Here is a 25,456-nt window from a genome sequence, read left to right as displayed (position 1 = left end):
AATCAAAGTAGAAAGGAGGGAGACCCCTGCTATGGTTTGGATGTCAGTTATTCCACCAAATGTTAGTCTTCCCTAGAGCTGAGTCAACACCAGTTTGGAACCTCCCAAACTGGGAACTAAATAAACCTCTTTTCTTTAAAAGTTACCATGTATCAAGTATTTCATAGTAGCAGTGAAAGTGGACTCAGAGTTCTCCAATATACAGCCATAAAATAAAGATAACAGTAAAAGCATAATTACAAAAATTATGCAAAATTTACAAAACCCATAATCCAAGCCCATTGAGCTCTCACTGTGCTAGAGAGAGTGCCAGGTGCCTTTCATGGGTTGGGTCATCTGATCCTCAAGAATTCTCCAGAGCAGATACAAGTACTGTTTGCACTGTACAAAATGAGTAAATTTGGGCATAAAAGATGAGGTTGTTATGTTTAGTGAGGTTATTCTATAGGCCCAAGAAGACAGTCACAAGACAGTCCCTCTTTACCCTCCCTTTGGTTAGTGTCACCAATCCACTGGGTGGGTGAGTGTGACCCTATCTGCTTCAGATGAGTGATATGACTTTGGAATCTCATTATTACTTTGAAGCCTCCTGTGGACTGAGCAAGCAGGTGTGGTCCCAGCCTCAGTTTGCTTACTTGAGGGATGGGCTGCTATGTGACTCTCAGTCCTTTGAACCGAGGCGAGTTCTTATGGAGTGAATGTAGATTTCGAGGAAAAGGATAGAAGAATAAAGAAAACGTTGGACAACAGAAAGGCCCAAGGACAATGACCTGCATAGATGACAATGCCAACAGCCATCTCCGTGTTTCTGATAGTGCAGCCTCGAAGCAGAAGACTCTCACTGCCGAAGCCAGTCCTGGTCTGGTCAGGATGCTCCCTGGGGATGATGAAGGAGACACAGGGTGGTTTGGTGGCCTGTCCACATGGTCACTGGTTAGTATCACAGAAGAAAACTGTGAGTATATGATTAAACCTTCTCCCCCCTCATTTTCAGAGGACGGTAGTAACCGGGAATCCACTCTCCTGTAGGTTCAAGGGCACCTGCCTGTCATGGTTCCTAGGCCTGGGTGGGGGGCTGGACCATCAGAATGGAGTTGTCCACCCTAGGAAATCCTCACTTACTCCCCTGTGAGGCCTGCTCTGGTGCCCCTTACGCAGCATTCACACACTTGTGCTTGCTGCTGCCAGGGACCTGATCAACCCAAACTGGACATCCAAGTGCATCGTGGACACTAGATAGGTCTCTCTTTTACCAGGAGACAGGAAAGGCGGTAGGGTCAGGCAAGGAAGGGCAGTCGCCACTTCGTCTCATTCTGAGAAGCATTTGGCCTCTCTCCCGTTCTATCCTTCCCTCAGTCTCCCACAAAATAAGCAGAATTGGATAATCGCTATTTGCCCGACTCACTGGTGGCAGCCTCTTAGTGAGGAGATGAAATCTCTTCCTTCCTGCAGCCTTGGGGAGCATTGCATCTTCCATTGCTCTAGAAACTTCTGAGTAAGACTGATTATATTATTTCCTGGGTTCTGGTCCTTAGTCTATCATGATGCCTTTCCTTGGAGAATTTTTTTTTTAACCAACTTTAAATATAATGCTCCAGAAACATTAAGAGGAAAAAAAATAGTTCAGACTCTAAAAGCTTTTTTTCCTTATAGTTCTTCAGTATTTCATTTCCCTACATCTGCTTGCAAGACTTTTCCAGGTGTTAACTAAGCCTCATAAGAGGCTAGGGCATGTTTTCATACCCATTTCACAGACAGGAAAACAGAGGCAAGTTTGTGGAGCTAGTAGGTGGCAGAGCAGGATTCACACTTAGGAGGTCTGGCTCCTGAGTGCTCGGCTGTAACCTAGTGTGCATTTTAATGCTAATAATTCCTGTGTTTATAAAATACATTCACTTACTTGGCCTTATTTGAATCTTTATAGCTCTGGAAAGCTAGCAGGGTGGTTATTTTTGCTCATGAAAAAACTGAAGCTCAGAAAGGCTGAGAGTTTTTCCAAGGCCACACATCTAGTGCCTGGAGCATTGGAGAACCTGGAAATGCAGGTAGCAGACAAAAACCCCTGATGAGATTTTCACTACTCTGGGGTTCTCAAAGTGCCACCCCCTTACCTGATTCTGTGAATCTGTCAAGGAGGATGTCCTCATTTCAGGTTGAAGTATTAACCCTGCTATGCCACTTGTCCATCCTATTTTTTAACACAGAGGAGGCTTATGACAAATGGTCTTTCATTAAATTCGACAATAAAGGTTTTGATGTCACCATATGCGTTTTACTATGACCTTCTATGTATAGCAAGTGATATTATTTTTCAAAGGTCTAATTGTATAAATTTCCCTTTTGAATTTTAAAAATCAAGCAATTACAAATTTGGTAGGAAAAAGTATAGATTTTGATGAATATGATAAAAAAATCATAAAGGTGGTCTGAGGATGACTTTTAGGACCCATGATTGCTCCTCCTATCTATCTATCTATCAAGGAAGAGGCTAGTTGTGGATTGACTCTCGGGCTAATGAATCTTGAATGTGTCTGTCAGTAGCTTATGGTTTAAGGAACATATTTATGATGATCTGAGGAGATATCATAACAGAAGCTTCTACTTCTAGTAATAACGTTCTTTTTTTCCAAAGGACAGTAGGAATAAGCAGGCCGGTGGGGGAAAGGATTAGCTTTCTCATAACTACTGCTTTATTGAATGCTCTTTGTTTACAGGGATGCTCTATTTAAAGGACTCAGAGACATTTCTCAATCCTGGCATTATTAACATCTTGGGCTGGGTGATTCAGTGTGGCGGGGGCTGTCTTATGAACTGTAAATGTTGGGCAGCATCCCTGGTCCCAACTCACAAGATGCCAGCGATAGGACTCCCCAGTGTGACAACCAAAAATGCCTCCAGATCTTCCCAAGTGTCCCCTGGCTGGGGAAGAGGGAGATTTCCTCTAATTGAGAGCCACTGTTCTATAGATTCTTTTGTTTAAAAATTGCATTTTCAAATTTGACATTTATAATCTTTGATTAGATCAATAAAGGCCGTTCATCTTCTAGTTGACCTGTGAAGTCACAGTGAACACTATAGAAGATCCACAGAAGCTTCTGGGGGAAACCCAGAGACATCAGACCAATGTTTTTTTTTTTTTTTTTTTGTACCAGGGATTGAACTCAGGAGCACTTGGCCACTGAGCCACATCCCCAAGCCCTATTTTGTATTTTATTTAGAGACAGGCTCTCATTGAGTTGCTTGGTGCCCAATTTTGCTGAGGCTGGCTTTGAACTTGCAATCCTCCTGCCTCAGCCTCCTGAGCTGCTGGAATTAGAGGCGTGCACCACCGCACCCAGGGCCCAGTGGGTTCCCTCATGAAGAAGGTGCAAACCGTCTCTGGGTCATTCTCCTTGCCTAGCATGGCCAGGATACAGGACCACATCAAGATGGCCCATTGTCCATGGGTTGGCTATGGGACTGACCCATTGGGCTTTCAGGATCATCCGTGGAGCTCAGGCCGGTGGGGGAGAGTCAGCTCTCTGGCAGCAGCAACCAGGAAGAGGAGATGCTGGGGTTGAGTGGAGCTGGGACAGTTCTGTCCCAAAATCTCCCTGATTAAAATAGGCTAGAGCCTAGGTTAAAAGCTGAGAAGTTCAGCTGGACAGAAGGTATTTGAAGGAGACAGGGTCACAGATAGAAACCCATCCATGAGGCTGTTCTCTACGGAAATGAAAATGACTTGGGATGAACCAAATCCACAAACCGCAGGTGCGAGGAGTGCATTCCTTGCCAGGGCTAGTGACAAGCTCTGCCTTGCCAGATGCCCGCCATGAAGTCCTCCCTGTCCCCAGCTTATGCCTTTCCCTGCCTGTCTCCACCACCCTTCCTGTGTATTTAAAAAGCAATTTGCCTTAAAAGCTGTGGTTTCTCCTGCACTGTTTTTAATCTTTCACTTCTCACATTCTCCCTCTTGACATCCCAGACAGCCGAGGAAATGCGAATGGAGAGAAGCACAGAAGTCTTCTCGAGATCATCCCAGGCCTATTGGTGAGAGGCTGGCATGACTCTGTGAAGCAGGACAGTAGAAACATTTCAGGGTTGGAGTCTGAAGACCCATATTTAAGTCCTGGCTTTGTCTATACCTGCGTGAGTCTTTGGTGCATCTTGACATCTTAGTTCATCAGACTCCCCATCTGAAAAATGGGGATCATGACACCTGCTTCCTTGGGTTGCTGGGAACATTTAGATGTCGTGTGAAGTGCTCTAAGAACCGTTCGAGCATTGTAGAAGGCACGTACTCACATTTGTTACCATCGCCCTTATTTTGCAGACAGCACAGTAGTCTGATGTGGAAGCAGAATTACAGTAAAATTTTTAGACTGAACCAAAGTGGAAGAGTGGCAGTAATTGCAACTACAGCATACCAATAGATGAGCATTTATTCTTTGCCAGTTGCTATGCTGAGGGTCTTGATAACTTAATTCATGGAAAAGTCCTATGACATAGATATTAATTTGACAGATGTGGAAACTAGGGTTCAGGGAAGTTAATTGCTTTGCCCAAGCTCACACAGCTTATAATGGGAGAACTTCAATTCAAGCCCAGGTCTGTCAAACTCTGAGGTCTCCTTTCGTAACTATAATCCATTTTACTTAAATTATCCTTTCCTCCCCCAACTCAGAGATGATCTTCATTGTGATGCAATTTCACTAAGATTCTAAATAAGTCTCTGGTGAATTTCACCTTGACATTTAATGAAGGTCACTCAGGAAAAAAAATATCCAACTTATCTCTCTCTAATCTTCCTTTATGATAAAAAAAAAATAAGATTCCTCAGGATCCAGGTGCTTATCTGTTTGAGCATTGCAAGCAAATTTCCTAGCTGCAGAGGAGACATTTGCTAGCAGAGCGGAGGCACTAGATACTTACATGTAACCCTTAAATTTGTTGAGGTGGTTGTTGGGTTTCTCACACACGATGGTATTGCAGAAGTGCTCTGGTTGGAACTGCAACTCCTGAGAGAGACAGAATTCTGTGAGGTTATTAAGTCCTACTGATTTAGTCTTAATAGGATCATCCGGAGAGCTAATCGCTACTAGAACCATCACGAATAAGGTGATTCCTGCTTTGTCACACAGTGACAATTGCAACGTGTAGGAAGCAGAGTTAAATCCTCATTGAGGAGGAGAAAGTAGATATGAATGGAAAGATGGGTGCAGGAATGCCTCTGCACTGACTGTGTTTCTCAGGCAGGCCAGGGTTCCAGTCCCCAGCCCAGTGTTGTCCAATAGAACCTACTCCAATCATGGACATGTACATTCTAAGGCTGTGCTGTCCAACACAGAGCCGCCAGGCACATGTGGCTACTGAACACTTGAAACATGTGGCTATTGAACACTTGAAGCTTGACCCAGGAATTGGTTTTCAAATTGAATTTTCATTAAAGTCAAATAGCTACCTGTGGCCAGTGGCTAATACATTAGGCAGCACAAAAATAAATGATCAAAATGAAGGGGTCATAAATCACACTACCTGGAGAGAGCCACAACTTATACGCTCATATAAATATAATACTTCTAGGGTGTTAAAAGATATATTCACACATATGCATGCCCACAGGTACATTTATGCATTTCAAAAATGAGTTGGAGCTCCTGTATCTTGCACATTTTTACATGCTACAAATTTTGTCTATGAAGACCTGAATAGAAACCTATTGGGTGAATGTGCCCTATTACCTGTAAAAGCATTTCACTATTGAATAGTTACAATGTTTCAATTCATTTTCTATTCTAAAAATACTGTGAAAATAATAGCTAATAAAGCAAAATAAATCGCATTTACCAGACTCTTAATTCTGCCTGACCCTGTGATGAGAACTTTACACTTTTATTTGTTTTGGGGCTTATAATTATCCTATGAAGCAGGAACTTTTATCATCCCCCTGCCTTAAAGTTTGGAAAAACAAACACATATATATATATGAATTGGCAAGAACATACTTTATATACAAAGATATGAAAAATTGTGCTCTATGTGTATAATAAGAATTGTAATGCACTCTGCTGTTGTGCATTTAAAAGAATAAAATTAATTTAAAAAAAGGTAAGGGAGGTTGTCCAAGGTCATACCATGAGAGGGATCTGAATTCAAATCGAACTGCAAAACCTCTTCCTGGGGAACAAACTTGTAGCTAAGTATCTAAACATATTCTCAACTCTGCTTATTAAAGGCATTTTAATTGTACAAGATTTTATGGTATAATGGGTAAAACTCAGTTAGGGGTGAAGAACTGTTTCTAACTCTACACTCCTGGTTGACTCATTCTATGTTCAATTCTTCAGCCTCAGTTTACACATTGATTAACACCACCTACCCTGCCTGACTCACGCCTCAGAAGAGAGAATCTGGATGGAAAAGTTTGGAAATGTGGAACAAATAGAAGGCAGTAGTTCTGTCAGATTGGAAATGCTTACCTAGGCAGAGCTTATAGCACTAGGAATGAATTTATCCCTAGAGTTTCAAGGTACAGCTGTTCGAAAGGGCAGATTGATTTGGAGAAATGATAGCGTTTTCTGCCTTTGTGTAAATATACTCTCCATTGCATCTGCGACGGTGCCAATATAAATAAGCTCTCTACTCACTTGAAATAAATTACCCATCTAGGAGTTTCTAAAAATATGGCCCCCTTCCCTCCAGGAATCGATCCTTTCAGGGACAAACAGTTGCCGAGTTCTGAGACGCACAGATCATGCTGTACTTTGTTAGCTTTCAGACCCCTGATTAAGTCGTGTGCTCACTTAAAAAATTTTTTTAGTTGTTGATAGACCCTTATTTTATTTATATGCGGTGCTGAGAATCGAACCCAGTGCCTCAGATGTGCCAGGCAAGTGTGCTACTGCTGAGCCCCAGCCCTCGCATGTTCACTTCTGACCCATACCACTCAGCTCATCACTGGGTTTCCGCATCCAGACCCATTTCACAGATGAGTGGCAGTCAGGAGCCTTCTGCAATGACTGAGTCCACACTGTGCTTTCATCACACTCTGGATCCCCAGCCAAGGTGAAGTTGATTCTGTGACTTCCTCCTGAGGCCTCCCTTCCCTGATTCCCTTCTCTCCTTTCTCTCTGGGCACCGGCCTGGGTCTTCTGCCTGCCTTTCTCCATATCAAGGTGACCTTGCTCTCTCTAGCCACCTGTCGCTTGGCTCCTTCCTCCCCTCTGCATCACAGACCCTGGAGAAGGGTACTCATGCCCTCTTGCCTTTGAGGATTTGCTGGAGCTCCTTCCAGGGAGGTTGCTGGGATATAGCCCGGGGATGGGAGGAACCGCCATGCCACATGAGATCTGTCAGTCTCTTATCTAAGGTGCTGCCCTTTGGTGAAGTCTCACTGATTGCCAGGAAGGCACAAGGAAAGTCTTTCTTCCAGGAAAGATTGTATGTCCTTGGTTCTTTAGGGCAGACTTACCGATCGTGAGCACTTTGTCCCAGACACTTGTCATTAATTTACCGCGGTAGCTTTAAGAGGTTTGGACAAAGGTACAAGAGGAGACTGAAGTAAAGTCTTGTGGTTGTTGAGTAACAGGCTGGAATTGCAACTCACATCATTGAAATCCAAAGTTACTCATCACCATTATCATCACCTTGATTATTCTTCCTGCTCTTCCTGCTCTTGTCATTATTGTCAGCATTGATTGAGTGCTTGGTAAAAGGAACTAAGTATTTTAAACATGCTCGCTTCTTTAATTCTTATGATTAACTACCACATAGTTTCCATTATCATCCTGTTTTACAGATAAATAAACTGAGGCTTAGGAAGAAACCCTGCTTTCCTCAGTGTCTTTTGGCCAGCAGAATAGGAAGACAGGGGTTACCCTTATGATTTCGAATACTATGGTGTCTGCTTTCTTGACCACAGTGTCATTGGGTGTATGAAGGAAAGGCTAGCGTGAGTTCTTCGCTTGGCCCTGTTTCCTTTTCTGGTTTTATTTCCCACTTCCTGTGAATGAAATGCCTGATGTACTAAGTGAATCCATTCTCCATAGAAAATACATAAAATGGCCATAGTACTCAGTGCAATGTTGCCTTTTTCAAACACATTTGCTTTTTAAAGTAGGGTACCCATGACGGGTATGCATAGAAGTTAAGGCACTAATTTGCCTAGAAAACATTCTCTAAAGGATTGCTTTAAAATTTAGTATTGAAGAGGCGATTTTGTTCCAGTTCTCCTATGAAGCCCACTCTAATCCCCATAGACCCTTTTACTCCACCCCATCAGAATTGATTGCTCTTTTCTGGGTGCAAGGTTTATGTCTCTGTTTAACACGCGTGTATCTAGGTCTAGTAGACTGCCGATCTCCTCTAGAGTGGTTCCTGGAACACTTGATTTCAACAGATACACCATGAAGATTTGTTAAAGTAGAGTTAGTTTTGGAGAGCATGATTCTAGGAATGTACATCATGAAAGATGATGGACGAGGAGATAGAAAGCAGGCCTTGCTGTAAAGACGGACCCACCCGTTAAGTAAAGTCTCAGGTCTGATCTTAATTGATATGAAGGAAGGTGGTCGCTTCTTTTATGGGAATGCATTTTGGTTCAGCAAATAAAAAAAACATCTTCAAAATCCTAGATCCCACTCATTCATTCATGAGTTCAAGCGTTTACTGAATACCCATGTTATACAAGCCAGGAGGGAAGGAGGAAGAGATTAGAAACCAAATGAATTACTGGAGTTATAAAACACTTCAGTTCCCGGTCTTGCTTAGGTGTGTCCATGGCGGGACCTCTGAAGGCCAGAGAAAGTGAGCCAAAGGTCAGGGTGCAATAACTCCCCAGGGTTGAGGTGCTCCTGGCTGACCTGTGCCCCTGATACAGCCTGAGCCCCTGGGAAGGCCAAGAAGAAATCGTCAGACTGAGATACATTCAGGCAACCAGAACAGGCCATTTCCCTGGTGCTTGCCACACATTGTACCTTTGGGGTTTGCTTTCCACTATTTTTCACAACTGAATATCAAGTTGATCAATAAATGTGATTAAATAATATGTGTCCGCATGGTCTTTTGAAGTTTTTTTTCCTGCACTGGGTCATTGTTTGCTGCCTGCCTGCCTCCCATTCCACTTTTCCTGCATAAACATGCTTTGACTTTCTTAGGGGATGTTACCTTCCCTCCTTGGTTCATAATCTTGAGGGGATTGTAAGTCCAGAAACCCAGACCCTTAGACACTCTCTGCTGTTAGACTTTGGATTCTGTATAATGATTCAAGGAAGGAATCAAAAGAATAAGACCATCAAATGATTCCTGATACTACTAGCCTTCCACTGCCTTCAAGTTTCCTGGTTCTTATTTCTGAGCCCGGATCTTCAGCTACCTTTGATTCTGTAAGTCGTGTGCATTTCTCCCCTTTCCTACCACACTCTTACCAATATTCCAGTTTGCTTCAGTTAAGCAGAATTGCTTTTGTTTCTTTTTTTGGGAGGTGGAGTACAGGGATTGAACTCAGGGGCACTCGACCACTGAGCTACATCCCAGCTCTATTTCGTATTTTATTTAGAGACAGGGTCTCCCTGAGTTGCTTAGCGCCTCCCTTTTGCTGAGGCTGGCTTTGAACTTGTGATCCTGCTGCCTCAACCACCTGAGCTGCTGGGATTACAGGTGTGCACCCCTGTGCCAGCTGCTTTTGTTTATTAAAACAAAGACTCCTAACCAATACAGCATCTACTCAGGCCACAGGCTATTAAATATTTTCCTCTGGTGGTGTTTGGTAAAATTGCATTTCAAAACGGCTACCCCTTATTTACTCCTTATTTATGAAGTGTTTGAAACTGATTAGCCCCATTTTATTGAGGTGAAAACTGAGCTGATTATGATAAGTAACTGGCCCAAGGTCACATGTCTCAAGAGAACTCAGGTTTGTCTCATTCTAAAGTTTGCCTTATTTTTCACTCGCTGCATTTAGTGCTGCCTGCCTAGATGATCTGGGCCTTAAATGTTTTATTCCTAAATTTTCTATATTGGCAGTTCTCTTGCTCTTTTAAACTTCCATTTTCAAGGTCGAGGGTTCACTTCTCAGGAACCCATCTCTGTTCACCACAGACCTGAGCAATCTTTTTTTCTTTGAACCTCAACAATTCTTAATATCACTTGTGATATCTTACATTTTAAACTGTCAAATACCAAGATGTTTCTATAAGTCAGTTGTTTTTCAACTGGTAGACTAAACTATTCTAGCTTATCCACGAATTTCCTGTATGAACTAAAAAACTGTGTAAAATAAGTCTCAGACATACATATACCGCTACTTTTCAAATTTCTTCAGGAATTCTTGAGATTAGTAAATTACAAATATATTTTTAAAGGCCACCAAATGCATAGCTTTCCCAAAAATCAAATTTCTTAAAAAATAAACATTGAAAGCACTTTTTAAAAAAACTACATAGTCATAGAGGATCTTGACATTACAAAGAAAAAGCGGCCCACAGTGAAATTCCTATAGGACAGGAAGAACACCTTAGATCACTGTGACACCCCTTCAATGGATACTAAGAAATATCATTCAACAAATAATTTGTTGATCAAAGAAAGGAAAATCAGCAAACACCTCTAACATGGAGTGTCTCCTGTGAGCCAAGGATATCTGGGAAAACGAAGAAGGGAACTGTGAGGGATCATGCTTTTGAGCAGCTCTGAGTCTGTTCTCTGCGATCCTTGGGTGAGAGGACTACAAGAAGAACCTGTGCCCAGCATGAGGATGGTAGGCAGTGCGGTGACCCTCAGCCATGGACTGCTCACCTGGACCACCCCAGGTCATAGGAGTTACAGGACAGGCAAGCAGCACCCAACAAGGTAGTGACACACAGGGATGGTAGTATGTGCTGAAAACTCAGAAGACTACTTCTTACAGGTTTCTTTTTTTTTTCCATTACCAGCTTGTCTGATACAAATGTTCTTCACACCCTGGCTGCTGACTCTTTCTTCCTGGAATATAAATTAAACAACACCATGATTTCTGAAAATGCAATCTGAAAACTAATGACAGCTACCCAGCACTAGATAACCTCTCTGCTTCCTGGTTGGTGAGAATCCTTTTCAAGATAACACACAACAGAGCGACTGCCAGTTACTCTCCTCTGGCTCTGGATGAGAAATGATGGGTATTCAATCAGCCACAGGGTCCCTGCTGCCCCAGCCATCTGCACAAAGCACACAGATTGGACTGGAGGGTCCGGTGAGTGGGACTCCATCTAAGGATTCCATATAGTCTGAGGTCCCTTTTTGTAAGTGGACAACTATTCTGTTTCATATTCAGGGCTGAGTAATCTTGAGATCTTTTTAGGACATTTTCCTAACATATAAGGCATGAGTTTGTCATTCAAAACTAACACATGTCATTTTCTTTCTTTCTCTCAGTATTGAGGATTGACCTAGAGGTACTCTACCACTGAGCCACATCCCCAGACTTGTTTATTTTGAGATAGGTTTTTGTGAGTTGTTGAGGCTGGCCTTGAATTTGCAATCCTCCTGTCCTAGCCTCTGGAGTAGCTGGGATTATAGGCATGTACCATTGATCTTTTTCTGTCATTTCTAAGAGGAATTATTAGTAGAATTGTTTGTTAACAATGGTCTGTGTAATTTCACAGCTTGCCTGTCTCTCGATTACTCCAGCACCCCTAGAGTATGCTACAGACCCACCACATAGAGGGCCATGTAGAGGCCATACATAAAGGGGTCAAAGCTTGAATGGATGAGTAGACAAATAGCAGGATGTCTAAAATATGGACATTGGTGCCTTACATGAGTAGTACACAGACGAATCTTTTCTGTGCCCATTTTTTTTCTTCCTTGGCATAACTGAGATAAAAGAAAATGATATGAAATCCAATGTTTTGTCAAAAGAGGTGGCAAAGAAGAAAAGCATGAACATACTTTATATACAGAATTATAAAAAATTGTGCTGTGAATGGATAATTATGAATGCAATGCACTCCACTATTGTCATATATGTAAGAAATAAATAAAAAAGAAAGAAAAGCATGAATTTCAGTTTTGAGGAATCATAAGGAGTTGTCGGCAGAAGGTATGATCAGGATGCGTCACCTCTGCTGATAACAACCAAACTCCTGGGACGGTGTCGGCCACAGGAGGACCTCCTAAGATGCTAAGTGAATTTGTTGAATGGATTTCAACAAAGACAAGAACAAAACTTATGGGAGCATAAGGAAGTTAAGTAACCCTGGTGCACAGTACAGAATGTTGCCCAGGCAGAGAGAGGCCAGGCAGGGAAGGGCCCTTTGGGAAGAGAAAGAGGTCTAGTGGCTGCAGGGGAGACACAGAGGATATTTAGCCCTCTCCTTAGGGATGGATGACTTTGTTAATATATGAATTAGGCTTACACAGTCCCAGTGTGTAATAGGTGTCATGGATACTTATTTCTGCACTGCTCAGAAATCTTCCACCCCATAGACCAAACTTTACTATGAAGTTCAAGTTGTGGATTGCCACTCACAGAATCCTCCTCCTCTGGCCAGAGCTAACAGGCCTAAGAGTGGGCACATGGTACCAGTCGGGCCACTCAGCCTTTTACTCTGCAATGTTTTTTTCAATCTAGACATCACAAAAGGTTCCTCATCCCTCTTTGGGGTTAAGCTGTAAGCACAAGCACTGTTGGTCTGAAAGGTTGGGGCTAAACATTGAGAGAAATGCAGATGAGAGCTGGAGGTTGTACTGGTGGATTCTGACTTTCTGGTTGCACAGGACCATAAGGCCCCCCTCAGCCCTGTATTCTTCCAATTAATCCCCTTTGGTCCAAGCTATTTTAAAGCCAAGTTCTGTTATGTACAACCAAGTTTTGACTAATCGGTAGATTGGTATGATTATCATTTGAGACAACAAATATTTCCCATACTGACTTTAACTATCCACTATTCTTAATGGTTAAGGTGGTGATGGTCAATATGAAAATGTGAATGTGTTATCTTGAGATATGGAAATAGTAGGTAGGAGGCAATTTTTCAGTTATCATCCATATGCACCTTAGCTTGATTACATCTTTCATATAACCTAGCAGAGCTTCCTCATAGGGCCCTGGAGGGATACAAGTGGAAAATGATTTTCAGTGGAAATGTACAAATGCTGCTAAACACTGGGAAGAGGGACTCTTCCCTTCTACAATGTACATGTGTGTGTCCACACCCCAGTAGGAGACTGGAGAAGAAACTCACTAAAAGGAGGACAGAGTCCAGAAGAAATGATAATGGTTTTTCATAGAGTTGTTTCTTCACCATAAAATTATTAGTTATCCTAAACAATTATAACCTAGAAGTTGGATAGCTTCAGCATACTCATATACGTGAAAATGATATTCATTTGAGAAATAAAAACTACATATAAAAGGATTTACTTTATCAGTGGGAAAAACAACCAGGATCATCAGAATTGAGTTCTGATTCTGACTACATGCTATACTAACTGGGTGATATTTGGAAAATCCAATATCTCCGAGATCAGTTTTCCTTAACCCTAAAATGTTTTCAATTCCTACCTTTTCTACTTCACAGGCTCCTGTTAGTGGTAAGTATTAAAAGGGAGTAGAGTAGCAAAGTGGCTAAGGACTCTGTCTGATGTGGCGGGAGGATTGACATATTCTGTATTGATGAGGTAGTGTTCAGACCTCTAGTCTTGAGTTGAAATTGTCTTATCAGCACAAATTCTGATGTATTCAATTCTAAAAAAGTCCTAATTCTGTCACTTAAATGACATAGAAATAATGATCATCCAGACAGCAATGAGCACCTCTAGCATGTACTTACTGCAGTTTCTAAATATAAGTTTCTCTGGAAAGGAACCAGATCTGTCGGCAACTACTGAGGTCCTGTCAGAAGAACTCAGGAGCCACTTCTATTTTTGAATTTCCTACTGGCTAAAGATGGACAACCAGTAAAGAGAATAGCCGCATTGATTTGGTATGCATCCACTGCGTTTAAATCTAAGAATTCTTACGGATATTAAAAGAGAAAAACTCACTTGACCACCTTGGAGGATGCTAGCGAACCAAATCATTAATTTGAAAACTGATAAATGAAAAGAAAGCATCAAACACTTACCCAGCATTTCCTGTCCAGAAGACAACTCAGCACAACCCAATAATGAAGGGGAATTTGTAAAAATAGATGTGAGTTAGAGTAGCATCATTTTGCAAAGCCCGTGGGCTTAATGGATATAAAGAATCTTTACCAGTGACTACCAACATTGAAAAAAGACATTTTCTCTGTCAAGATGGTCATGCAGCATATGTCACACAAACACCAGATATACTCTGAACCTGATTCATGCACTAGATCTAACTACCAATTTGTAGAAATACAGTGCAAGGGGAAACACGTTAAATAATACCACAGGGAGTCAGTGCAATCAGAAAAATCCAGACTATTTGAAATTTTGCAGAAATGATTAGGTTTATTACCCAACAGAAACTAAATATACCAGAAAAAAGAGCTAAATGAGAAACTTGTAGAGTAAATTAAATTTAAGAAACTAATATCAATATTTGGCTTTGTTTGGTTCCTGATTTAAACAAACGAGTGAGGAAATATTGACCACTGACTTGAAAGTTAATATCAAGGACTGCTAATTACTGCTAATTTTTTTTTTTAGGTGTGAAAATGGTACCATGGTATATTTAAAAATCTTATCTTTTAGAGATGCATACAGAAATGTTTACAGATGAAATGTTGTGATATGGAAAATCTGCTACAAAATAATTTGCAGAGGATAAAAGGAGGGGACGTTGAAAAACGAGATGGGTGATGAGTTCATTGTTGAAATTAGGCAATAGGTACATAAAAATTATTATATAATTCTCTCTTGTTCATACTTAGAAATTTCCACAATAAAAGGAAGAAGCAGCAGTAAAGAACTTTGCCTGTGTTTAAATTGAGCTCAGTCCGTTGCTAGTGCCACCGAGCAGGATTATTTGTGAGGAACAGAGACAATAGGTGTCCAACATTTAGAAGAACGACCCACGGGCAGTTCGATCAGGTATGTGTTCAATCCCGTTCTCTATTGATGCTGTTCATTATTATGCATTGCTACACAGATCCTATATTAAAATAATTCTAGAAAATGTGATCTCTGCTCAACATTTAGGCAAACAATCAACAGGTAGAAAACACTAAATAGCATTCTTAATGGAAATTTGGAACAATCTATTAAGGGCAGGACCCATTATGAAATCCACCAGGGAAGAGTACTTTTTTTTTTTTTTTAGGACAGCCAAGGTTGAGAAGACAGGCAATCATCTTTTGTTCCATCTGACATTTGTCATTACTGAACTGGGATGGTGATAAATTTCTCCTTATCAGACCTCCACTTTTTGTGGGAAAAATCCTCCTCTATCTGACTATGTTAGAACCAGTGTGTATTCTCACTGCAGAGGATCCAAGCTCAAACAACTGTTTCAGCTAAGCACACGACAGTTAAGCACTAACTATGGGTGGAATGCAAGCAAGAAGGGAGACTCAATGAAGAACTTTTAACTTCAACAATCAACAGATGAGCAAATTATTACATTCCTCAATGATGCCCTGGGCCAAAGCATTCCGCACTTTAATAGGCGTGTGAACGACCTGGGGATCTTGCTAAACTGCAGAATCTGGTTTACTCTGGGGTGGGGTCTGAGAGTCCACATTTCTGATAAGCTCTTGAGTGATGCTGAAATGACTAGTCTGTTGTTCTGACTTTGCAGGTTTCTAATTGACATCACAAATGGATCTGATACACATTGTAATAGGACTTGAGCTTCAATGATATGGATTATAGATTCCAGAAACATGCTTGATTTAAAGTATTAACTGGCAGAATCCATTTCTGATTCTTTGGCTTTGGTAACTTTTCCTTTTACCAAAAACGAATGCCACAGGTATTCATTTTCACCTGTCAATTTTCTAGGCTAAAACCCTCTTTAAAGAAGAGGTTTTAGGCATCAGAATGCCACCACAAAGAAAACTGTACAATTTAATGCTCTAATCCAGTCCTCTTGCCTGCTGGGCAATGGAATTTACCAGAATCCTAATCCTAATCCCTTTCCCTCACGGGATGAGATGGGAATGAATATTTCACAAGCAGATCAATAATTTTGTGAATTTAAAGACAGTGCATATCATGATAAAGGGTTCAACGGAACAAGTAATTGGTTTGATCCAGAGTTGGATTCTGAGAAAAGGATTTTGAAACCAACTCTAGTAACCACAGTGTCATGGAAAGAAGACCCTTTCCAGGGCTCTTTGTTTGTAATTCCATTTGAGCCTAAATAGGAAAGGGAAGCATGAACCTCATGGGCCAAGAGGGCTGTCAACTTCTCCATCATTCTTCACCCACTGGGATCACGTCTGAACCACAATTCAGGTAAATCTTTCCCAAAAAGAAATGTGAATAAGTATTCCCATAGGAATGTGAATAAGTATTTGTGCTGAAAAAGGTTATTCAAATAGTTTGGAGAGCTCAGCATTAAAGTCTAACACACCTGGTTGTCCCAGTACAACTTAGAGAACTTCATATATTCATGAACTTTGGAACTTCCAAGGGGGGGGGGTGGTCCCAAGACATTGGCTTCCCAATTTGATTCGACCAGGAACCATATTTTTCAAAACCTGTCTCTTGGGATAAGTGTTTTGTGTCCTGGGCCTTGAGAAATGCTGATCTAGGGAAGCCAACATTGAATTAACCGAATTTAGTGATCTCTTGTCATCCACAAGACAGTAAAAATTTTGTGTGGGGATGAGGTGGGGAATTTCTAGAAATCTATGTTATTAGTTAAAACCCTTTTGGGAAGGTAAAGCGAGATTTAGAGGGGGAAAAAGTCAACGAGAGCCCTTGGTATTCGTTATTTAAGACATCAAGTTTCCAAACATTTCATATTTGTAGGGGTTCCAAATCTTCTCTGAGACTATGAGTAAGATTCACCTTTTCTGTTTCACGGAGTGTTCATGTATAAAATGAGGACAGCGATGGCCACCTTACAGGGTGGGTGTAAGGACTAAAAGGGACAATGTATCACAGGCACACAGGATAAAGCGCATAGGTGTGGTTTTGTTCTCATCATGGTTAAGTGGCTTTTGGAAGGACTCAAGGTGGCACCTTTCTTTTTCAAGGGTTTCAAGGGTCTTCAAGCAGGTTATTGTGGTTTAGATATGAGGTGTCCCCCCAAAGCTCATGTGTGAGACCATACAAGAACATTCAGAGGTGGAATGATTGTGTTATGAGAACCTTGACCCAGTTAGTGAATTGATCCCCTGATGGGGATTAAATGAGTGCTACCTGAAGGCAGGTAAGGTGTAGCTGGAGGAGGTGGGCTTGGGCGCATGCCCTTGGGGTATATATTTTGTATCTGGTGAATACAGTCTCTTTGCTTCTTGAAGGCCATGTTCTGACCTGCTTTCCCCTGTCACACTCTTCCGCCATGATTTTCTGCCTCTCCTGGAGCCCTGAGGAATGGAGCTGGTGTCTATGGACTGAGACTTCTGAAACTGTGAGCCCCCAAATAAACTTTTCCTCCAAATTGTTCTTGTCAGGTCTGTTGATCACAGCAGTGGAAAAGTTGGCTAAAACAGAGGTGGTGGTGGGTTCATATCAAGATCTTCATGCTCACGTCCCTACTCAGTCCCAGTGAATTGTAACTTAGTGGTGGCAGTAGGGCAGGATGCATGTGTCTTTTGAAAGCTTCCCCAGTGAAGATTGGGATACACCCTAAACTCCTGTAATATATCTGCAGCAAATTTTCAAGTGGGGATGCTACTCTTCCTATGGTGGTTCTGGGACACATCGCTTAGAATAAAAGGTTTCTGTTCTTAAATGTTAAGAAATGCTACACACTGGCACTTGGCCCTTCTCCTCCTTGGGGATTATATTCAAGTATCAGAGAAGGTTAGTGGCACATAATATTTAAATTGTCTTCTCACCTTATTTGACCTTGCAACATTTTTCTTGCAACTCTCATCTGCATCTTTGACCAACATATTTGAGAGATCCTACATGATAGAGTTAGCCCAAAGTGAGTTCTATCCATATGTCTTTTGCACTAAAGTATAGGGGAGAAACAAGGTAGCAAAGAGTAGTCAACACTATTGCCCAGACAGTGGGTTGAGATCTAATTCTTTAGTTCTATTACTTTAATTCTTCTTGCCACCTGATACTTTTATGTGAAAAGATTATTGAAAATAATAAATACGTGCTTTCAAGTTAGCATCTCTGGGTAAACTCAGGTAACAGTCAAATAGCCATGGAGATGAACTAGTACAGACTTTAAGAGCTGAGGCTCTGGACAAACCCAGCTTTGAGTCCTAGTTCCCACTTTCCCCGGCTTAGTGATGCTGGGTGAGTTATGTGACCTTTCTGTGCTACAGTCTCCTTACTGCTCAGAAGGGACAGTGGTAGTTCCTATCTCTTGTGTTGTCACGAGGATAAACAAGATAACCATGCAAAGCCCTCATTATGGGCCCAAGTTCACTATTGTATTAAAAATGCTCTTGAACAAAAGGAGAAGGAGAATTAATCCAATAGTAGAGAACTCTGGAAAACGTCAAGCTCCTATACATCTTCTTTCCACAAGTGAATTGACTTTATTTTTCAAGCCAAGTGCCCTGTGAGAATTCAGGGCGAGACTTTGAGAGACTTACTGAGTTGGCTGGTCTACCGAGTGTGAATGACCCTTTCCCCTGACTTCATTCTAATCCCCAACCATCTAATTAACATGCATGGAATGGTTTGGGAGCTACTGCCAAAGATGATGTCACTGGTTGAAAGGCAACAGCATTGGCCTGACTGCCAGAGAGTTCAGAACGGTTCAGAACTGGATGAGAATGTCGGGGTTATGGAGGCTGAGGGGCGAGATTTGTGAGCAAACAGAAATTTACTATAAGAAGCAGGAGGAAGGGGGGAGGAGGAGGGAGGACGAGGGGAGGGGGAGAGAGAGCCTCATTGTAGTAGTCAGGCTAAGACGTCAGTGTTATGCACATGTGTGTAATATATATTTCTTCCTGTAAATAAAAACGAGTAGAAAGGTTTGAAAACCTCTGGCCAAGAAAGCATGCCGCAGGGCTTTGAAGCCAGGTCAGGTTGTTGCTGTTCGGAGAGGCTGACTTGGTAAACTCAGAGCACATCTCACCCTGCCTTTTCATCAACAGGGGGGTGATTCAGTGACAGTGGGAGGGACAAGCAAAGAGTGAGGGACTCAGGGGCCAATGCCTAGTTCCAGAACTGCCCAACAGGCAGACAGTTGTGGTGACAGTGGCAGTGTGATGACACAGGGGTGGGGGGGGTGGGGGGTAGAGGGGTGAGACAAGCCCATTTCCAGTGCAGCAGTAATAGTTGGCCCCTACTGTGCATTCCGCAGGTGCCACACCCTGTATTTTGTTCTTTTACTCTCCTTGTCCCCGTTGACTCTCCCAGCAAAACCCTGGAGTAGCTGTGAGCATTCCATTGAAAGAGGGAGAAAAAAAATTATGTCATTTGCAGGAAAATGGAGCCTGCAGACATTCTGTTATGTGAAAAAAAAGCCAAACTCAGGTGGTCAGGGGTCATATATTTTCTCTCATATGTGGAATTTGGAAAAAAGGAAAAGAAAGGTGTGTGGTATAGAGATCTCATGAAAGTCCAAGGGAGGAACAGGACCAAGGGAGGGAAATACTGCAGAATGATATTGGCCAAACTGTATTGTGTGCATCCATGAATAAGTGACAACGAGTCCCATCACTAGGTACAACTACAATGCACCAGTAAAAGTGTGGAGAAACCTAAAACGTTGAGCATTAAATAGAGGAGGAGACCACAGACTTCTGAGAATTAGATCAATCACACACAATAAACCATGAGGATTGTTCACCAGGGAGTGTGGCATGGGGCAGGGTGAGCTGAACTCTGGAGAAGAGTCCGTCTAGACAGCTGCACCCCTGCTCAGGAGACTCTCTGAGGAACGGACCATTGGTCTTCTTTCTCCCGAATCCTGTGACTCATTCAATTTCTCCCAAGCCACAGGCTGGTGGAGTGAAGAGAAGCCAGAAAAATCTTATTCTTTTCTATGACAAGATAAAGGTGACAGGTTGGAAGTCAACACCTACAAGGGGAATTTTATAATGAAAACTGGAACGTGACACCCAGCTTCAGTGAGTCAACACACGGGTTGCCTACAAAAGTCATTGATATTACTACCAACTATTAACCAGTCTCTCCCTGTGCTCTGTCTTCGTGCTAAGTCATTTGTGTGCATATCATTTCGTCTTCTAGAATAACCCTGTGGAGAGGGTACGATTTTTGTCCTCATTTTCTAGATGAGGGTGCCTAGGGTAAGAGACAGGTTGTAAGTGGCAGGGTTTAATCTTTAAACTCAGCTCTATCGATCCCAAGAGTCTGAGCTGGTAACCACCATGCAAAATAGCTTCTCCATGACATCCAAGGAACCACTGATATAAGTGCAATGGCTCCCTGAACTCATAGAGGCTTCAGGACTGTTGAGAAGGCATGCATGAGTGGAAAATAGTTATTTATTCCTTGCTGCTTAGAAGTGGCCAACGGAGTATTAAAGATTCAAGGAGGGAGTGGCTACTGCAGCTGAACTGAGCAGAATGAGTGGGAGTGGCTGACCCCATAGCAACTGAACAGCCTTTAGTCTCCTGGGTTTTCAGAACCAGTCTGCATTAGAGAACTTGAACACTTTCAGAAAGCCATTTAGCAAAGCCTCAACTTCCTCATCTGCAATATGGGTACTCTTCCCATCTCACAGGGGTGCTGGGAGGATGAAGTGTTTCTGAGGTGCTTGGGACAGAGTCATCCAGTCCTGTTTGCACTACCTTCCAGTTTAACTTTCCAGTAGAAATAGCTCGCTTCTTTCCTCTGACCTTACCACCGAAGAGCTTAGAAAAAGTCCTACCTGCTGGGAGAAGCCCCTCACGACACATCTTTGCTTGAGGTTTGTCTCTCCGTCCAAGTTGGCCGTCTCCAGGTGGCAGATCCCGCTGGGGTCTGAGGAAAAGAGGAGGAGTGTGTCCGCAGGGATGATCTCATTGCACTGCATCTGGATGAAGTCGCCCACGCGCACATCCTTCCAGCACCTCTGCACGTAGCGCTGCTGTTTTCTTGGGGGACGAAAAAGACAGGGGTCTCAGTGAGCTTTAAGATTCCTCAAAAAATTAATAAATGAATGGAAGAAGGTCCTGCCAGCACTTAGCAACCTCCCTGGTCAGCCTGTCACCAGACTGTTCTGGATACTATCTTCCCCCAGAGGACCACCCTTATGATCTCTCTCTCGAAGACCTAGACATGGTTTGTAGAAGCCCACCAGGGAAAGATTTCTCCTGGTGATGATTTTAGCATTTTGATTGACTGCCAACTATTGACCAGGTAACTGTGCTCAGCCCTTGCTTCTTAGCAGGAGAAAAATTCCAGAAGAAAATGAACTCTACTTCTATTTTAGTGAAACTCTTCATTTATATAATTTACCAACATAACCAGAAATCATTGAAGAAAAGAGGTTTGCAAAGGTTTGCAAAGAAGATTGCTTTGATCATAGACGGGGGCAGGGGGAGAGTGGCTTTGGGCGGGGCTGGGTTGGGGATCAGCAGATGAACACTTGCCTAACATGTGTGAGGCACTGGGTTCGATCCTCAGCACCACATAAAAATATATAAGATAAAGGTATTGTGTCCTCTACAACTAAAAAATAGATTAAAAAAAAGAGAGAGAGGTGGGGATGTTGGTCATTATTTAGGAATATTTGAAACAGTGATAAAATAGAAAACCTTAGGTAGTCAGGGCATTAGGAAGAAGGCAACAGGAATTTCGATGGGTTGGGGGAAGCCGTGGGGAAGACATGCTTTATCTTCCCATTCAATTTGTCAAGCTGAGATATCAGCAGTAGCGGTAACAATTGAAAATTTAGCATTTCTAATTTGCCAAGCATGGGGGCTAATGTTTTGTTCAGTTGCTTAATGATCCATCATGTAGATTTTATCATGCCCATTTCCCAGATGAGGAAATTGAGGGTCAAAACAAAAATTTTCCCAGTCTCACAAAAAAGAGAGCCGAGTCCTGAGCTAGAACCCAACGTGACAGTGAAGCTCAGAGGTTTCATCAGGTGGCATCCAGTGTTCAGCCTTTTCCAGGTGCCCCACAGGATCTCCCCATTTTTGAAGGCAACACACTCCATTTTCCATAGAGCTCTTGGTCCAGAAAGTCTTCCTGAACATTTAAAGAGTTCTGTTCTCTTGGGTAGTCTGATCCAACCCATCTTCTGCTTTTAAAAAAAATATTTCTAGGTCCTCATGAGAGGGTCCTATGAAACCTTAGCACAGGCCAGGCCAAATTCAACCTTCCAGGAGTCCTGAATTATTTCTTGAATGAGTTTGAAGATCTGCCCTGGAGGTGTAGGATCTTCTAAGGCTGCATTTGGAACGTTCTTCTTCTGGGATTTGGAACCAAACCAGTATTCCACATGGGGTCTTTCTACCTGAGCCCCGGAAGCTTGAAGCTGGGGGTCTCCAAGGGCAATGGTCTGGAGAGGCCCGACTCCTCTGCTGTTTCTACACAGATGCTGCCCTCTCTGGGCTTGTTACTGTTTCTTTTGGAATCTGAGCTGTCTTGGGCAGGACAAGATCACTCTTTCACAGAGAAAGGGATGTGAACAAAAGTACCTGGGAGGTTGAGGGGTTTGATGTCTTATTTTCTTGGGGCTCCCCTGCTAAGAGTCCATCTTACTGGTCCTAAAAGATCCTGCCAGGAGTCTCCCTCAAGCCCTTGAAATGAAGGTGCTTCCATTTGGAAGGATGAAGGAAAACCTGATCAGTCTATAATAAACAGGGACATTTGAACTGGGGAACTAGCTTATCACTCAGGGTTCTTTGGCAGTGGTCCATGGCCCTGGGGACTCAATGCAGCAGACTCAGCTGAATCAAAGCATGGGCTACATCACCCCAGTGACTACCGAGACCACTTTTGCATATTTGGTGGCCGAGGAGAGTAAAGCGTCTGTAGCATTTTAGTGAGAATTCTTTCTTTCATGCAAAAAAGCATACAACAGGTTTCCAAGCACCTTTCAATTGATTATCTCAATCTATTAAATACCACTCTGCTGAATATCACTTTTTTAAAAAATGAAGAATAGGGGTGGTTGCCATGGTTTTCTGTCCTTGTCACTTCAGAAATATGTTTGAAAATATGCTTGTCTATATATTTAGGTCAGATACTTCACCACCACGAGTGCCATTGTGACTGTCAAACACTTTAGGGTCCCTCTGCCTGCTCTGGGGACAGTAGTTTTTTCTTCAAAGCAGCTCTGGGATCACCTGATCAATATTCAAGTATAAAGCTCTTTAAAGGCACTGGAAAGGCTCGTAATGTCAGTGAGAAAAGGAATCTCAAGAGTCAAGAGGGGACTGGTTCTCTATTGTAAATTTTTCTTTCTTTTTGAGAAAAAGCTTAATAGAAGAATTTTTAAATATTGTAGCAAAAATTGCCCCCAAGGAACCAATGATTATCTATAACACATCAGCAGCCCCCCCCCCCCCCTTCCCAACCCCTTCTAGCTGCCATGTTCCACTGGAGAATTCCTGGGAGAATCTCAGCATTCCACCTGGTATTGGAGCTTGGATTTAGGGAAAACACCGTCGACTCTGAGCAGCATCCCGATGGCCAGTGCTTCCAGAGGACTCTGCTTCTGAAGGTTTTGGCAAACGGTGAGCTGGTGGCTGAATCACCACCCTCTGTGAATGTTGAATCTCACTCATTCCTTCCACTGCTTATTATGGGACATGGGTGAGTAAGATGACGGAAGATGGAGGACTTCGGGGATGAATTTAGGGCATGTCCAAGTTCAAGAACAGTCAGTTATGGGAACTGGACTGAAACGTCTTGTCAATCCCCATCATGATGAAGGCAACACAAGATCAAGGAGCCACCCACAAGCCACAAGTCAGATCTGTGCCTGTCTTCTGTATATCATTCCTTGGATCCCAAGGAAGTCACCACTGAACTGGCAGCAGAGGCCCTGTTGTTCTTTTAGATGAAATCTTCCCTTCCTTAGGATGGCACCTGGCAGTGAAGGGACCTTCCTGGGGGCAGGTCCTCCCCAAGACAGAGAATGCCCTTCTCGAATAGGCAAACGTGCATACCTCTCCCAGGATATCCTGTCAGGAGGAGTGACACTAGGGCACCCATGTGATTTCAGGGTGTTCGTTTAAAAAACTGTGCTTTGGGAAGACAGAGTTTTAGTGATTGAGCCGATACACAATTTGAACAATGACATCTATCATGAGCTCACTATAGTTATGCTATACAATCAGGCAAATGTGATAGGACTTTGGGGTATTTAAAAAAAAAAAAAAAGAGACTTGAGGGACATGTCCTCCTTGCATTTGGTCACTCTGTACTTGTCACCCCATTCTCCAGGGTCTGTTTTGTCCCCTGAGCTATCAGGACTGTGGAGAAGCCAGGGATGCACAGCCCGAGGGGGGTCAAGCCAGGAGAGGTGACACAAGTGGCAGAATCTAGCTGAGGCGTAAAAGCAGCATGCGTTTGCACTGAGTGACGCCCAGATGCGACCAGCAGCTGGCTGGGAGCCGCCTGTGGGAGCCGTTCCCTCATTAATCCAGCCCATTTGGAACAGCTGCCCCAGGTGGACGCACTGATACACTCTTGATGGTCCCCCTGCTCAGTGAGTCCGCACCTGGGAACAGAGTGCTATTTTGGTTTCATGCTCAGGGCTGCTTAAAAATAAGACAAATCAACGTGGCTTGGGACAAAGGCTCCATCTGGCAGATTCCGCCTGGAGGAGAAATTAAGTGGTGCAGTGTTAAGCAGCTTTCCGAAAGGAGATGGGGTTTATTAAAAGGTAAATAGACAGCAAGAGAGGTTTGTAACCAACTGTAGGCCAGAAGGGAACAGGTGAGAGGGGGAGGAGAGAGGAGGAGAGGATGCCAAAGGCTCCATTTCTCCTGTAATGGGTTTTATAAAAGAATGTCAGAGAACTGACAGTGTCAGGAGGATCAGCTGTCTGGAGGAATCTCCTAGTCAAAGTACTGTGATGAGCTGACCTGGGCTGTCTTTCAGGAGCTCCAACGCCAGGCCCAGAAGGCTTCATGTGGCCACCCCAGGGTGAGGGGAGAACCCCAGGAAGGAGGAGCACCATAGAGGAATCAAGAGCATCTTTGAATCCCTGCTTCACTGCTCTGACCTGTGTGACTTTGGGCAAGTTACTTAACCTCTCAGAGCCTCTGACCCTTCCAGTAAAAGATAACATGTGCTCTTGCCACAGAGAGGTGATGAAAAAGAATTGCCAACATGACCACTGTGGGGCACTGGGCTCAGACTCGGCCCTTAGCAAGTCCTCTTTAAATACCAGCTTCTTCATGACAGGATGAACATGCCTGTTAATGTTGTTGTTTTATGGCCCCCAGTGTTTTCCTCTTCATTCTGTTTTCTGCTGACAATC

The 25,456-nt window shown here is 42.9% G+C and overlaps 1 protein-coding gene across 3 annotated transcripts in view; it reads right to left on the bottom strand.

Moving 5' to 3' along the window:
• The window catches only part of Atp10b (ATPase phospholipid transporting 10B (putative)), a 319,009-nt gene that overhangs the window by 69,378 nt on the left and 224,175 nt on the right, over positions 1–25,456 (bottom strand). For all 3 annotated transcript variants that reach the window (XM_048816074.1, XM_015492648.2, XM_015492649.2), the window contains 3 exons: positions 20,903–21,107; positions 4,912–4,997; positions 771–877 (listed from right to left, as the gene is read on the bottom strand). In XM_048816074.1, the coding sequence (XP_048672031.1) occupies positions 771–877; positions 4,912–4,997; positions 20,903–21,107 (398 nt within the window). The remainder of the gene's footprint in view (positions 1–770; positions 878–4,911; positions 4,998–20,902; positions 21,108–25,456) is intronic.

This window comes from Marmota marmota, unplaced genomic scaffold, assembly GCF_001458135.2.
Source record: "Marmota marmota marmota unplaced genomic scaffold, marMar, whole genome shotgun sequence".
NCBI lineage: Eukaryota > Metazoa > Chordata > Mammalia > Rodentia > Sciuridae > Marmota > Marmota marmota.
The sequence above is the reverse complement of the archived record's forward strand: the minus strand, read 5'-3'. Positions and strand labels throughout refer to the sequence as shown.